This window comes from Typopeltis vanoorti, chromosome 14 (genome assembly GCF_054136105.1).
Source record: "Typopeltis vanoorti isolate ZY-2024b chromosome 14, IOZ_Tvanoo_1.0, whole genome shotgun sequence".
NCBI classification, from domain to species: domain Eukaryota; kingdom Metazoa; phylum Arthropoda; class Arachnida; order Uropygi; family Thelyphonidae; genus Typopeltis; species Typopeltis vanoorti.
In genome coordinates, this window is record NC_143562.1 from 80,699,225 (window position 1) to 80,716,980 (window position 17,756).

At 34.9% G+C, this 17,756-nt stretch overlaps 1 protein-coding gene across 3 annotated transcripts in view; it reads right to left on the bottom strand.

Annotated features, from left to right (window-relative positions):
* Positions 1 to 17,756, bottom strand: part of LOC150099707 (semaphorin-2A-like) — a 794,210-nt gene that overhangs the window by 110,409 nt on the left and 666,045 nt on the right. For all 3 annotated transcript variants that reach the window (XM_090404418.1, XM_090404419.1, XM_090404417.1), the window contains exons 4-5: positions 11,268 to 11,330; positions 4,514 to 4,621 (exon numbers count right to left, since the gene is read on the bottom strand). In XM_090404418.1, coding sequence (XP_090260544.1) covers positions 4,514 to 4,621; positions 11,268 to 11,330 — 171 coding nt within the window. The remainder of the gene's footprint in view (positions 1 to 4,513; positions 4,622 to 11,267; positions 11,331 to 17,756) is intronic.

The window sequence follows — 17,756 nt, forward strand, 5'->3', positions numbered from 1 at the left end:
AGAAATAACGTGCAAGCATACGATTTATCTGTAAGTGACACTTCCCAAACGAGCAGTGTCGGAATCACTTGTAACGTGCAATCACAAGCGCAAACGAATGTTGGCGAGTCTAGCTGCAATTGGCCGAACGCGATAATTCCGACACTGCATTAGATGACAGTGCATTTGTTTCGTAATCTAAAGCATTAATCGAACAATTCCAATTATTAACTATTCAATCAATGTCAAAACATAAGCTGTAACCTTTAACATGTTGTATTGCATTTATTTTTCACTTGGTTAGACTATAATAAATTTAGTTTAATCCTTTATCCAAGTGTGAGCAAACAAAGTTTGTGCCTGAAAGTATCTTCAGGACTGGGGTAAGGTGGTACAACACCAGGCAACTCAGTGCAAAGGTGGAGCAAGCTAACATCACTCCTATCTCAGTATCTCCCATAATGCAAAACACATCTCCTTACGGATATGTCTAATGTTATGCATTAAGGGAAGGGCCACTACCCAGACTAGTTCGACCTTTATTGAGGTCTCTTCAGTGGGAGCCAGGCCCAAGTGGAGATACCAGGCAGAAGCATTAGCAAGGTCATCTCTACCTATAGGAGTTGCCAAACGGTGTGCCACCTTTTTAATAAATTACTCTGAATTTAGAGAAAGATTTTGAAAGTTTATTTTTCACTTGGTTAGACTATAATAAATTTAGTTTAATCCTTTATCGAAGTGTGAGCAAACAAAGTTTGCGCCTGAAAGTATCTTCAGGACTGGGGTAAGGTGGTACAATACCGGGCAACTCGTTGAAAAGGTGGAGCAAGCTAACATCACTCCTGCGCAAACTTTGTTTGCTCACACTTGGATAAAGTATTGCATTTATATAATGTTGTAAGCATTGTTATTATTTATAAACACTAAATTTAATTTTCTCATTTTTTCCTTGGGGGTGCTGCGGTGTCGCAGTGCTTACGTACGAGCCGCCACTGGTCAGACTTTGATGATAGAGTAGCATATGGTCACAGACTTATGAATATGAGATATAGTATTTTCAGGAAGGAGGATACTGGTAACAGTAATGTCATCACAATACTCCTCCATTTCTTCAGTGATGAAGAAATGTGACCAAAAAGAGTTGCAGTTTGGAATTAAAGCAAAAACAGGGTCTTGAGAAGCAGTGCATTTATGGTCATCTGGTGTGTGTGAGAGAGAGAACAAAATATATAGTCACATGCCTGGCAAATTGGATCAAGAAACACAAAGTGAGTAATAATTATAAGGAATTTTAACTATGAGAAAATAAACTAGGAGGAGGAAAATGCTTGTGAGCGGAAAGAAATGATTTCCTAAAACTGCATGCGACAGAGTGGACCTAGGATATAAGAAGAACAAAACAGAAGAGCTGCTGATAATCGATGTGGCCTCTTTGCTCCCTTTAAATGAAGAGAGAATGATCACGTAGTCTTTACTTGAGGTTACTTGAGGAATGACTATGCAGAAAATTATAGCAAAATTAGAAAATAGCTTGAAGTAGTGTCATATTGGATTGTATTCCTCTCCTTTCGATCATTATGTGTTATGATGGACTGCCTTTCTTCAGATTTGCCCACTAATATCATGGTATCTCATACTCTTTTCCTATCCATAAATGACTTTCTTTCACTAATCTCAAATCCCATCCATAATTTTGTTGATGGCAGTGTATATTCCATTCCATTCCACTTTTCATTTGATAAACCATGCAGTGCTCAAATATACCCAATTACAAGCAATTCTGTAACTAATAATGTGAATGACATATCAACACTGCACCTGTTGGTGAAAGTGATCATGAGGTATTAGTTTGGATGATAGTCAAACAGAAAACGTTGTTATCGAGAAGGTCTATATGTGGAATTATAAGGTGGGAGATTATCAGAAGCTCTGTAGTCAACTAGCATCAATACATTGGGTTGATGAAGTGTGTAGAAAAGTTGTTGACAGTGCATGGGAAATGATAAGGCAGTATCTAACACAAGCAATCATAAATGCATACCAAGATTCATGTGAATAAAAAGAGTAGGAGTGAAATGGGTGAACAGTGAAATCAAGCAAGCAGTGATACAAAAGAAGTTGTTATGGAGGAAGTACAAGACTATTTGCAGTGAACAGATACATGAAGAATATAAAGTGTAGGCCGGAAAAGTAACAAGCATGGTTAAAAAAGAAGTAGAATATGTGAGAAGATTGGTTAGTGAGATAAAAGCTAATCCGAGGGAATTTTTCTGCTATGTGGCAAGAAAGAGGAAAAATAATTATGGCAGGTTGATGCCGGTTTTTAGCTATGGTAGCAGAGTAACCACAGCAAATGATATAGTGAAATTATTTAACAAACACTTCATCAGTGTTAATCATGGTAGTGTGAGAGATGCTGTGCAACATGTAGAAGAGAAGCAAGAATTAGAATTAAGGGCAAAAGAATCGACAGCTGACAGAGAGAGCATTTGGTACCTGGGTAATGAAGGAAAACAAGGAGAAAGAGAGAGAGAGAGAGAAAATGGAAGTTTGAGAACACAGACCAGAGAATTTTGTATTAGGAAGTTTCAGCATATGTTTTTAAAGAATGTGCAAAAAAGTTAGCCATGCTCTTGTCCTGGTTAATTAATGAGAGTCTTGCAGTGGATAAGGTTCCCAAGGTGTGGAAAGAAGGCAAAATAATACCTCTCCACAAGCATGGTTCAAAAACAGAAGTTTCTAATTATATACTGGTCTATATATCTGCAGTTGTGATCAAAGTGTTGGAAAAATTGGTTAGCAATAGAATACAGGATTGCATTGATGAACATAAGATTCTTTATGATGGCGAGCATGGATTTGTGAAGAGCAGATCTTGTTTTAGCAATCTGCTTATGTTTTACGATAAGGTGATGAATGTGTTGGATAAGAGAGAATCATATACAGTGATATTCTTGAACTTTGCAAAAGCATTCGATAGGAATAGACAGTATATTGGTTAGATGGTTCAGGATTGGCTCTCTGAGTGACACCAGCAAGTTGTGTATGATGGAGCTGTGTCTCAGAAAAGGAAGGTGACCAGTGCCATGCCTCGGGGTTCTTTTCTTGGACCAATACTCTTTAACTTGTTTGTTAATGATCTTTCTTGTGGATTGACTGGAGATCTTCAAATGTTTGCCAATGATGCAAAGTTGGGTAGAATTATCATGAGTGTGCTGATGTTAATTCTCTACAGAAAGATTTGAACACACTTTTAGCCTGGAAAAAATGAGTGGAGTTCCAGTTTTAATGTTAATAAATGCGAGGTGTTACACTTTGGGATACAGAGATATAAGGCTACATACTGTATTGGTGGAGCTGTACTTCAGGAAGTGGATGAGATTCAGGATCTTGGAGTGATGGTGGACAGTGGACTGAAGTTTTGAGGGCACATTGCACATGTTACAAAGACTGTTGCTATGATAAAAAGTACATTGATATGTAGGGATAAGGAGGTGGTGCATCCATATAAGGCATTGGTCAGACAACATATGGACTACTATGCTCAGATTTGGTCACCTAGTTTTTTCATTGTGATGTAGAAACACTAGAGAGATTCCAAAGACAAATAACCAAAGTGATATCAGGAATCTGTAGTGATGGTTATGAAGAGTGTTTGAAAGAATGTGGATTACAAAGGTTGGTGGATAGGAGGAAAAGAGAAGATATGATAGAGACCTTCAAGTTGGTTAAGGGGTTCTATCAGATTAATACAGTAGAAATTATAAAAGAGTGGATGTTAAGATGGCCATCCCTGGAAGTTGTATAGAGATGTGGTGAAGAAGGGAGTGAGGAGTAGGCTTTTTACATGGGGAGTCATTAGTGAGTGGAATGTATTGCCTGAGTGCATTGTGAGTGCAGAAAGCTCATCATGATAGACATAATGCTGGTTGAGTGGGCCTCCCATAATGAGTCTGTTGACTCTATGGAGGTTACCAAATAATAATAATAATAATAATAAATATTAATCTCCTAGCCATATTTTAGAGGAAGTAAGTTGTCAATCCTACCAAAACACTGTCTAATTCTCACAAGAAAGATCACACTTCACCTCTCTTCACATTTGATAATTTCTCCTAGCAACAGTACATCACATCCATAATCTCCTGTACTTCTAAAAAACTAGGTGTTCTTTGTGAGTGAATAAACTAACTACTCAGCCAACCAGGTTGGATGCTTATTTTGTTTGTCTATGTTACAAAGAGAATTGTTGAAATTCAATGCCTCTTCACCCATAGTATTTTCACAATGCTTGGGTACCAAGAGATTTGTGTCCTTGAATGATAAATTATTTCAAGGAATATAAAACCTCAAAAATGTTTTCTGTGGCTATTGATGAAGTGCTTTAGCAAAACACTTGGTGCATACATTTGTACAATCTTCTGTTAGGTATTGTAAATTTTGAAAAATAATAACTTCGAAGGCAAATATTAATCTCCACTCAAAGTGAAGAAAAAACATTTTTCGTAAAAACAAGATATCATGGTGAACTTACATAAATAACCCAGTCCATAGGATTGTGAGCATTAGTTCCACAAACATACAACTTGCTTCCATCTGCAATAGACTGAATAACCCTGATGTGATTTTTGCAATCATAGTGCTGTAAAAAAAGCATTATAAACATACACAGATTAAATTAAAGAAATATTATATAATATATATATTTTTTTTTTCAAAAAAACATAATCATATATAATTCTAGCCAACTACAATTCTTTTATTATACTTGGTGGAAAATATTGATTAGCAATGGGTGGAATTATACCAAGGTAACTAAGAACATGGTACATTATGTCTGATTGCATGAATTCTCTAGACAAGTCTGTTTTTTGTATCAATGAAACCCCAACAGCTTTTACACAAGATCAACTAACATCCTTTCATAGCTCTCATAAATGTTCTTAATACTGTAGATAGGTTTTGACCACAAGTTTTGTTGGCTTGAACCCCGATTTTGTTCATTTTTATCTTAAAAGAGCTCAGGTGATGCAGATTTTTCCAGAATTCACCAGTTTTCAACAAGCCATTCAACATTCTTTCAAGCTTTAATCCCAAATTCACAAAACGTCTTCCTTTTCATTCATTCCTTCTTCTTCTGCTGTCTTTTGGCAACACAATTCCCTTTTATGCATTTCCTAAAAAAGGGGACTTTTTGTTCCAAAAGATAGCAACAACAGAAAGAATGAATGAAGAGGAAGAAATATTTGTTCTGTGACTTTGGAGTTGAGCTCTGAAAGGATCTTGAATGGCTTGATGAGAAATGTTGAATTCTGGAAAAATCTACATCATCTGAGCTCTCATTTAAAATAAAGATGAACAAAATCAAAGGCCAATAAAACTTAAAACCCATCTAGGGTGTGAAGAACATTTGTGAAACCTTTTCTGAGAAACATTTATGTAGAGATATGAAAGCAGATCTCATGAAGTGGTTGTTGGGTTTTTACTGACACAAAAACAGACTGACTGGAGAACAAGTGCAATCAGATGTAATATACTGGCTGTAAATTTTGTCTTTCTACTCTCATCTCTTTGTCTATCCATGATAATGATGCACCATGGAATAACCATTAAAAAAAAAAAACTATTCTTCCATATTAGTTAAGATTTTGAAAAATTAGTAAGAACTCATACATATGACATTAGTAAACGAAACTGAAATTGTTTACAGAGGATAGATTTGTTACAATGTTGGTAATCTGGCATTCCATAATAAAGTAACTGTTACTTAATTATAGAATGGATGTGTTATTATTTTTCTGAATTTTGCACTAGCATTTGAGATTTGCCATGTTGGAATGAAATAGTTTGGATATCAAAGTTATGTATGAGTTGTATCAAAAGAAAGAAGACTATAAATTGGATTTCATAAGACTTTGTTCCCTGCAATACATTTCCAATGACACTAGAAATGAATTGCAGGAAACATTCAAAGTGTTTTTTTATTTAAAAAAATTTTAATGTGAATCCCAGCCACAAAAGGTTGCAATCTTTTTTTCATATTAACCAAACATATACAGTACACGAGAAGTTGCAAGACATACAACACAATAATGTTGTATGTCTTCCATAACACATGGTTATGGAGAAAGAAGGAATCTGTTGGAAGTTTTTTTCACTTGGTTAGACTAAAAATTCTATATAGTACCTAAGGTAAATAAGGCCCACCTTATTTAAAATTTGAATAAGTTAGACAATTGTTTAGATTAACTGAAACAACAGTGTTCATATTAAAGTTTTTATTATCACTAATTAAAAAAAAACAAATAAGAACAATTCTTGCAGTAATTTATATTTTAACCAAGTCTTTAAAAAATACCTTGAGTGGGCCTTATTAAACTATAGTAGTTTAATAAAGCCCTTGAACAAAATTAAATATTTAAAAAAGAATATAACAATTATTTTTAATTATTATTAATTTTAATCATAATTATTAGCTTAAGAACAGTCATAAGGGCATACAAATACGTCACATTCTTCTTTGGTGAGACCAACACACTCTTCATGGTACCATTTAAGACACCGTGTGCATTGCCTCATATCAGCAACCTTTTCTTCTCTGCATCCATTGCAATATCACCCCTCTTTTGACATTCTTTGTTCCTTTATTTATTTACTTATTTTTGGTTCTTCCTGTTTTTTAGAGGCCTTTAGCAATAAAATAAGTAACTATTATGAGCAATTACCAAAAAATAAATAGTGCCAGCCTTCTCTTTCTTACTATCCTTTTCTTTGAAAAGATCTTTGGTCACTCCCCGGCCCTTATAATTTAAAAGCTTTTCTTCGTGGTGTTGCCTTTACAACTGCATAATTTGGCGTTGGCATTAACTCCTGAAACGATGACTTCAAAGAGTTCTTTGTTTTTAGATTTGCCAATGGAATCTCATCATTGGAGTTATCTGAATCACAAAATGGAGGATTAGGACATGTTCTTACAGCTCAAGCAGGATTCAAAAATTGAGCTTTACGTTTAGAAATTGTTGGGTTTCTCTTTAAAAATAACTTCAACCAATCTTTTCCTAAGAGGCCACTTTCTTTATTGAAGTTATTCCTAATTTCATTTTGTTTGCAAAATATAAAAGTTTGCCTGCATATAGATTTTGAAGTTAGACACCAATTGAAGCAAACTTTACTATTCTTTCTACCAAGTTCTTCTCTTGTTTTTTTTTTTGTTAGCACGTTATTTCTTCCTAATCTTTTCATCATCTTCTCTGTCTTTAAATGGTTCCTCAATGTTCTTCTAGGTAATTCATAGCTGCTTCTAGTCTTCCATCAGTCCAAAGACCCCGTTTCTTCTTAACTTCTGACATTTTTAGAGGCCTTTAGCAATAAAATAAGTAACTATTATGAGCAATTACCAAAAAATAAAATCATAATTATAGCAGTTTAATAAGGCCCATCAACAAATTTACTGGGCCTTATTAACTGCTGCAAACTAGATTAGATAACATCTATTTTCACATAAAATATGAATTCAAATCAATTAAATAATTTTTTGAAATACAATTTTATTAATACAGACCAGTATTTTACAATAAAAACATTTATTCAAACTTTTATTTAATACTGGTCTGTATTAATAAAATTGTATTTCTATTATAAAACGACCAAAAATGTATAATTTAAATAATTTTTTATCATAAAACTGAATGTCGAAAGAACAATTTAAATATAAAAACAATGCGAAAAGAACAATATTTTAAATTAAAACTTATGAATTATTGCAGCGTAACATTATTTAAAATAAACGATCCTGTAACATTATACGAGAATTTTCAACTAAAGTTCATAGAAATATACAAAAAAGCAACAAAACCTAAACAAACGAGGCGACAAACAGACAACAATCCATGGATAAATGACGACATACTAAATACTATTACTGAAAAAGAAAATCTATGGAAAAAACTTAAAAAGTCACCCAGTAACACACATTTACAAACCTTATACAAAAACACAAGAAATAAACTAACAACAAAAATTTGTAGGGCAAAAAGATGCTACTACTTCCAAAAATTCATGGAATATAACGACAACATTAAGCAAACATGGGCTACACTCAATGAATTAGTAACCCGAAAAAAGAAAACTTCAGCACAAGATTTTATTGCAAAAAAGCTTCGGTCAGGACACAAACCAAGAGGAACTAGCAGGCACATTCAACCAGGCTTTCACAAACAACATCACACAACTCAAAAAAGACAAACTACCAACGATCAACAACAAACGATGTATTTTCTACCCATAACAAAACAGGAACTGAAAGAAGCACTCCTAAAACTAAAACCAAAGACCACTCCAGGAATAGACAAAATAAGACTCACAGACCTTATAACACACTTTGAACAAATAAATCCAATACTTTTGAAACTCATGAACATAATATTCGACACAGTCATTATTCCACAACAACTAAAAACTGCAGTAATTACGCCAATATACGAACATGGCAAAAGAAACGATACTCAGAACTACAGATCAATAGCTACACTATTAAACGGGAAGACACAACCGCCTCCTACAAAGGTCTAGATCAAACTGACACAACACAGTCGCTAGATAATATGCCTCCACTGATTTGCCATTGTATTGCGTCCTCTCTCTCTCTCTCTCTCTCTCTCTGTGTGTGTGTGTGTGTGTGTGTGTGTGTGTGTGTGTGTGTGTGTGTGTGTGTGTGTGTGTGTGTGTGTGTGTGTGTGTGTGTGTGTGAGAGAGAGAGAGAGAGAGAGAGAGAAAGAGAGAAACCAAACTGGCACAACTTACTGTAAATATGATTTTTTTTAAACGGGCCTTATTTACCTCGGGTACCTTATATATATATATTTAGTTGAATCCTTTATTCAAGTGTAAGCAAACAAAGTTTGCACCTGAAGTATCTTCAGGACTGGGGCAACTCGTGGTATAAGTTCTCATCACTTGCCTTAGTATCTCCCATAATGCAAAACACACATCTCCTTGTGGATATGTATAATGCTATGCATTAAAGGAGTGGCCACTACCCAGACTGGTTTCGACCTTGACTGAGGTCTCATCAGTGGGAGCCAGACCCAGTGATTGCGATACCATGGTATCACACCTTATTATTAAATTACTCTGGATTAGAGAAAGATGTTGGAAGTTTTTTCACTTGGTTAGACTATAAATTATATAAAAAAACATAAATTATAGGTAAATATGACTTCTCCGTTACTTCCACCTTGGTATTACCAATTCTGGGTCTGGCTCCCACTGATGAGACCTCAATAAAGGTTGAAACCGGTCTGGGTAGCGGTCCTTCCCTTGATGCATAGCATTATACATGTCCGCAAGGAGATGTGGTTTGCATTATGAGAGATACTAAGGCAAGTGATAAGAACTTATACCACCTTTACCAAGAGTTGCCTTGGTCCTGAAGGCATAAACTTTGTTTGCTTACACTTGGATAAAGGATTAAACTAAATATAATTTAAAGAAAGAATCTATGAACATCTTTCTTGAAAATTGGGTGTTGCATTCATAGAGGAAACAGTTCCTTAGGGAGGTTTTGGGTGCATCACCATGTGTGAACAATATTCTAAGGTCAGTTGGATTTGGGATTTATGAAGTGTTAGGAATTCAGCAGGAGAAAAGTGATGTTTTGAATGAAAAAAAAAATGCCAAGATTTTCAGAGGCTAAGGAAGCAATGGATGTAATATGTTTGTGTCAGGATAAACTAGATGCAAAAGTCAGCCAAAGAAGAGGAAAGTGGTCTTGACTGGAAATTGGAACATTATCAAAACAGAGTGTGAAGTAGCATATTTTTTCTGAGTAATAAGACAGGACTATGTTTTGATAGCACTGAAATTCAGTAGATTAACTTTTCCACTTCAGAATGGTGAGCAGTGTTTAGGATATTGATTATGGAAGATCTTAAAGCTTGAAATATAAATCACAGGTAAACTAAGGATTACATAATCTGGAAATCCTACTCTAGAAACCAAATGTAAATCTTTTTCATGCCACTTCACATTTCCAAAAACTAGGATTGTGGTCACATACTAGGCAATGAAATTCATCTGCCAACTTAAGATATCCAATGCTTGGAGAGTGGAAGCACTGTTCTCTTTGCCAAGCATTGGAGAGATTATCCATAGAGAAAATCTCCTCAATGCAATGCTTCCAGACCAAGTCTGGAAGTATTGCATGTGAGTGAGAAGTAGTTTTTGCATAGCAAAAGAGATGGATGTATGCAATGCATTGCATTGCCTGATATGATGGTGAGTGTGCAAGTGCTAAATGAGTTTAAAGAATGGTATGATGGACTTTGAGGACACCTAGAGGAGGACCTCCTGTGATGAGTCTCTTAACTCCATGAAAATTCTGTAACAATAATAATATGAAATGTCACATAAATTCATCCCTTACTCCTATTAATCGATATGCCAGACTAACACCTGAATCACTCAATTTTTGATAATGAATTAGACTCAATGCACTATGGGCCTTTACACTAAACATCTAATACAGTTAACTTATATCAGTCTTTGATTTATCAAATAATTCTAATTTTTCTTTATTAAAAATGAAATTACTGCTAACATTATGTGAATTAATATTTACTAGTATATTTAATGTTTTTATGTTATATACTAGGGGGGATCCGCCCCCTATGCCTATGTTGCCCCCCCTCCCTCGAGTTCCAGACTAGTAGGCTGATTCTCCTTGAATTCTGATGACTCGAAAGGGGGGAGGGTCTTCCCCCTGCAAGTTCCGGACTGGTAGGCCGGTTCTCCCCAAATTCTTATGACTCGAAAGGGGGGAGGGGTCCCCCCAATTCCGGACTGGTAGACCGGTTCTTCTTGAATTGAATTCTGATGACTTGAAATTTGAAAACTCGAAAGGGGGGGGGGGGGTCCTGGCACCTATGGCGCCATTACAAGTTGTATATCTGTTGTATACACTGTATAACTGGTATACATTCAGTAAGAATGTTAGATATTCTTTTAAGGAATTATAACATTATTTGCACTCAAACCAAATGCCTTAGCTCAGTTGACACATACAAATACTATTTGTGTTTGTGTGTCAACACACACACACACACACACACACAGTATTTTTTCTCTTCAAACAATATTTGAAGGGAAAATTTTTTATTTATTTGACTCCTTGTTTATGTAGAATGATTTTAAGCTTTAAACTTATATGCTGAGTTGATAACTGACTTCAAAATTAAAGCTGAAAGTTTTGATGATAATTTAAAAAATAAAAGAAAAGAAATCCTACATACTTCTGATTTTCCTTTTGAGACACAGTTAGCTATATTGGATGGTTCCAGTATCATTGCATCACTCTGAAATTATATATAAAAAAAATATGGTAGTGATATGGTAGATAGTAATTTATTTTATTTTTGTTTTACAATTATTCTGCCACCAGATAATCTTTTACATGGTTGCACAATAAAATTATTTAAGTATGAAATACTTTTGCATCTGATTTAAGTAGTTGGTACGTATGTACCAACTAATTTTGCAGTGTGCTTTTTATCATTTACAAATATTATATTTATACTTATGTTATTTGAACAAAGTATGTAAAAAATCTTATAGCTTTAATGATCATTAGATCATTATATATTCACAAAGATTAAAAAATTCTTAAAATTAATTTAAAAGCACTGTAAAATTGTTATGCTAAGAGGAAAGCTGTTATATAGAGTAGTCTGCCAGAATACAATTTTTAGTAAGTTACATGAAATAAAGGTTAGTCCCATGTAGTTTGTCTTCCTTGGTGCAAGAGAAGGAAGACTCCTTATGAGTTAGTGTTAAGGATTAAAAAACTGTAAAACTGAACTGTATTTTGTGTCTATAATGTCTTTGGGTTGAAGTCCACAATCAATCACAAGCATATATTTTAGATATATTTAAAATCACTATCTCTCAATGAGTGGGGTAAAGGGTTTGGATATCTGGTATTTTTTTTAATTTTTTTTTTTATATATTTTGCTCAGAAAGTTTCATTTACTGTGAATAAGATGTGAAGTCTTAAGTTTATAGGATTTGTTTAATTTTTCATTCCTTTTGTGTTTATACCACATTAGAAACTGATAATTCCCCCTCACCTAAATATTGTAAACATAAAAAACCAAAAGATCATCCCTCACCAAAAAAGAAGCAGCAGCTATCCAAGCTGTTTGTTACAGAAGACAAATGCACCCAAAACAGTGATGTGACAATCACACACAGTTTCAAATACCTCCTATCCCCATTGGGATAGGTTTCTTTCTCCTCTTTCTGTACCTTAATTAACTTTTAAATGTTATTATCAGTACATTGGAAAAGTTGGTTAAAGACAAAATTCAAGAATGGTTGGATCAGGATATGATACTCTATAGAGGCCAACATGGTTTTGTTAAAGGTAGATCCTGCCTTAGCAATCTATTAACTTTTCATAATAGAATGACATCTGAGTTTGACAAAGGAACTGGCTACACAGTGGTACTTCTGGATTTTGCTAAGGCTTTTGACAGGATACCCCATGGAACATTGTTATGCAAATTGGAGCAGATGGGAATGGATACTAAATTGGTGATATGGATAGGAGAATGGCTTAGGGAGAGATACCAGAAGGTGGTGTATGGAGGAGCTGAGTCCAGGATGAGGCAGGTGACCAGTGGTGTGCCTCAGGGCTCTGTGCTTGGGCCATTGTTGTTTAATTTGTATATAAATGATATAGGAAATGGCTTACAGGGAGCTATTCAGTTGTTTGCTCATGATACAAAGTTGGGTAGCAATAAAAAATCAAGCTGATGTTGAAAGTTTGCAGGATGATTTAAATAAGCTGGTAGAATGGGCAAAAGATAATGCTTACCAGCTGTGTACTACATTGGTGGAACAGTACTCCAAGAGGTTGATGAGGCTAGGGACTTAGGGGGTGTTGGTAGATAGGGAGATGAAGTTCAGAGGACACATTGCTAAGGTGTCCAAGATTGCACATAGGATTACTTGGTTGTTGAGGAACACACTGACATCCAGAGATAAAGAAGTTATTATTCCCCTTTATAAGGCATTGATACTTCCACATTTGGATTATTGTGCTCAGGTCTGGTCACCTGGATTCCTTGGAGATGAGGAGGCTGTGGAGAGGGTTCAGAGAAGAGTGACCAAGTTGGTGAGTGATGTAAAAAATGCTCCCTACATTGATAGATTGAGAGCTTGTGGATTGCAGAGGTTGGTTGATAGGCAGCGAAGAGGGGATATGATAGAAATATTTAAATTACTGAAAGGTTTTTATAGGATTGATGCAGGGGAAATGTTTCAGCTGTGTGATGGTGATGGAAGAACAAGAGGTCATCCCTGGAAATCAAAGAAGAGTGTGGTTAACAAGGGTGTCAGAACAAGGTTTTTTGCCTGGAGGGTGGTGAATGAGTTGAATTCATTGCCTGACTTAGTTGTGAGCTATTCATCTGTAAATGAATTCAAGAAGAGATATGACAGATATTGTTTTGCTAGTTTGGGTCTCCCACGATGAATCTACTGACTCCATGGAGATACCCATAATAATAATAATAATAGTACATGACACCATCATGGAATGCCACTCTACATTATCCAACACTATACGTTTCACTCTCTATGCTGCATAATCCACTACCTATGCTATACAGTCTACATTCCACACTACATAGTCTTTTTATCAGTTAACAGCATGTGCATGTTTGTGTGTTGTCTATTTTACAGGATGAAAAACCTGAAGTTTTGGGAGTAAAAAAGAACTCGGCTACCACTGTATGAGATCAGCTAGCATATCTTAATTAAAATAGTGGGGGGAAAAATGCTCTACTTTACCTCCTCCACTTCTCTTTTCTTACCTGTTTCTCAATTCATTAGATTAACAACTGACTTAATTACACCAGCAACGCAATCTCTCCTCCTGCATCCATCAAGAGAGATAGCAGACACAGGTGAATACCCTTTCGTTCATATAACTTTCAAACAAAATGATGTTCTCGTTCTCGCAGACTGCTCCAAAATATAATGGCCTTGCAACTATTATAATTAATGCACTAATTCATTGCAGTAATTTAATAGCGTAATCATTTTCACAGTATTAAATGAAATTTTTTAAAATTATACACTATTTCACAGAAAGTGGACATTTTGGCACTTTTCATAATTTGACTTTGCAGGCAATTGCTTATACATGTATACATCTGTTCAGTGAGCATTTAGAAGTGACAAGGCTTTTTCGGTGACTAACTGTCATATATTATCTGATTTGCAAGAATTGCAGTAACAAAGATGGTGTCGGGACTGTACAATGTTAGTTATGAGGATCGGCTGAGAAAGTGTGGACTGCAGACTTTGGTGGATAGAAGGAGGGGTGATGTGATTGAGACTTTTAAACTGTTGAGAGGTGGTTACAGGGTTGACACTGGGGAGTTCTTTCACTTGGTTGAACAGCAGGAAGGAGTCATGACAAGGGGCAATCCCTGGAAGTTACGAAAAGAAACTGTGAGAAAGAGGGTGAGGAGTTGTTTCTCTGCATGGAGGGTGGTTGAACCATGGAATGCATTGCCTGATGGAGCAGTGAGAGCGAGAACGGTCAATGCATTTAAGGAGTGGTATGATAGACTTTGTGTTTCTTAGAAAGGACCTCCCACGATGAGTCTTTTGACTCCATGGAGGCCTTAATAATAATAATAATAATTTTGACATGTGCAGAATGACAAATGTTGCACAAAGCCTGATAAAAAAAAAGGTTTAATTGCTATTGTCAACAGTTAAGTTTCAGGCTTTGTGTTTAATATATTTTTTTCTCAATAAATATTTCTAATCATCATGACTTATCTTTCAGAATACGTAAGTGACAAATTATTTGTCACCTACTTTGAGAATCTGGAAATTTTGGAATTTGTACAGCAAACCTCTTCAAAGATATCTCTAACTTTTTCCATCAATCGCAGAATGAATTTTACTGTATGCTAAATAAGGAGAACTCACTTGAATTTCTTGCAGCTTTTTTAGGAGACTGGCTCACATGCAAACTTTGTTTACTTACACTTGGATAAAGGAGTAAACAAGATCTTTATTCTTTTTATCTTTATTTATTTATTCGTATGGGGTTCCCCTCCCCAATTCCTCAACTGTCCCTTAGGACTGGTTGAGCCCACCTAGTGAGGGATTAAGTAGGTATTTTATGACTGTAAATCTGTGTGTGTTCACGGGCCAGTTTGCTTATTCTGAGGGACGAAAAACTAGAGTTTCTAGGTGAAAAAACTCTATCTTTGTATGAGACCAGCTAACTCACCTTTGGTCAAAAGGTTCCGAATGAGCTACGGAGGTGCTAATAAAACCCTTTAGATAACATGATCAACTTTATACACATAAAGATAAGAAGGCAAGTACAAATTATATTAGCTTTGATGGGACAATTCAGGAAATTCAAAGAATAAATTATACATCACTTGATTTAATCATTTTGCATTTTAGGTTTACTGTTAAAGTGGATTTATAATAAACATTGCAGACTGATCAAGAAACAAATACCCTGCTGATCAATCGGAGTCAGATGTCATCTAGCTCGCAGTGCATTCAATTGTCTATCATGCGCAAAAAATGGGTGGGTTGTATACATTTTTAAATGACTTCAAAGAGCTACAATGAATTATATGATAGTTATGTGATCTTTTATCATTATATGAGTAAAAGAGTAAATGCAGTTTTACTCATTATCATAACTATATTCTGTTCGAAACTGAACAGGTTCACTGTCAAAACATTCAAAATGTCTAAAATTCAAAATAATGTGGCCCATCACAGAGTTTTATACATTCTGCATCACATCCATTATATGAAAATTAAATCCCTACTTAACAGTGGAAAAAGTACAAAGAACAATTATACCGTATCCATTATTTTTAACTTTCTGATTAAATGAACACTGATCACAACCCTGGTTTCCAGTTATTACAAACAGCTGACTCACAAGTTGTCGTTTAATTGCTGTATCATCTAGTCCAAGTGACTAACGGGAATCAGATGTCATATAACTCACAGTATATTCAGTTCACGTCAACTAATTTCAAAAGTTAATAACAGTATCAAAATAGAATCGAATTAGTATGACCATAGATTTTTTTTTTTTTGGTCTTGAAATAAAAGTTCACCCATATTTGCTTGTGATTTATATTTTATATATTTGATATTCTTACTTGCGGTGGGTGCGGAATATACCAGGAGGCATAGGGCTAGTCACCTTATCCTTGGGACAGGTACGACTTATAAGGGCTTAAGATAGTTCTGTAACAAGCCAGGAGGCCTAACACGTAAAAGGGAGAAGAAGAAGACTATATAGTCAATTTTTAATGTGAGTAACGAGTTTTACTATTATATTTCTTATTGTAATACAATAATAAAATTATAATTAAATAAAATAACAAGGATTGGCTACAAAGAGCTGTTAAACACTGCCAGTCCACTCTTATCATCACCAATTCAAAATTTATCTATTTCAATCGATGTAAAATTAATGTACAGAAACCAAAATCTAAAAGCTCAAAAGATCTATGCAAATATCTAATACATCAAGAGGTAATAGAACTTCCACTTGCAGTACTAATGGACAAAACAGAGATGAATTTGCAGACTTCTGTTTCTGTTTCAACAGCAATTTATTTGATCAGCCTTCCAATCTATCCCACACTCTGTTGGTTCAAATCTAGCCTAAGAGATAACTATACAGCCAATGACAACAGGCATATAGAGGAAAGAAAAAAAAAAATAAAGGCTACAGTGATAATCAAACAGCTATATATACAAATATTTGAAAGGAAATTATATAAAGATTTTTTGTACCTTCTGAGATAAAGTAGAGAGAAAGGAAAGGGTAAACCAGTTTTTAAAATTTCTACATCCTACCAGTGGATTATGCATCATGATTATATATAGAATGCCATGCTTCTACAAGCTCCTCGGGAAGTGGCAGAGGTAAGGAAAAAAACAATGGAATTTTAAACATTTAGTCAAATCAAGTAATAAATCATTAATTGGATTCTTAAGTAATGAAGTAAATGACCATACTTTAAAATGTGATGACCAGATCTAGATGTTAGCATTTAAATTTCTCCAATGGCTATTCCCAATTACCAGCATAGTCATCACTAAGCACAAATCCTTTAACACCTTTTATTTATTAAAAGGAGCTCCCTTAGCCTTAACCAACTTTTGGAAACTGATGGGCAGACTGGTTTATACCTATAGTCCATGATTTAGTCGATAACTTTCAAAGCAAGATTATGGCAGATATTGCCACAATCTTGTATTTCTCAATAATATTGTCTGAAATGATGCATTCTATGGTTGATTTTTTATGAGTCATGGAGTTAAAAACCTGAGTTTCTGGGAGGGGAAACCTTATTTGCCTGAACCAAAGGGAAATGTTGAAACGTTTTTACAATAGCAGCAGTACTCACATTCAAAAGGTGTCAAAAACGTTTTACTGTATGAGCATTCAAGTCTAAATCATGGAAATCATATTGTCACTTCCGTGATTCAGATTTCATGGGAATCTAAACATTTTAGAGATATTAAATTTTGGTAAACTTGGTGCATGTGGTTGTAACGGACATTTCACAGATTTTTCCCCCCCCTGAATACTAAATTTCGGCACATAATTTGTAGATATGATAGAAACTAACAACATGGGGGAGGAAAAAAAAGACACTCTTTCCAATCTTATGTCTTTCTTTACACCATTAATCATGTTGTTTCAATGC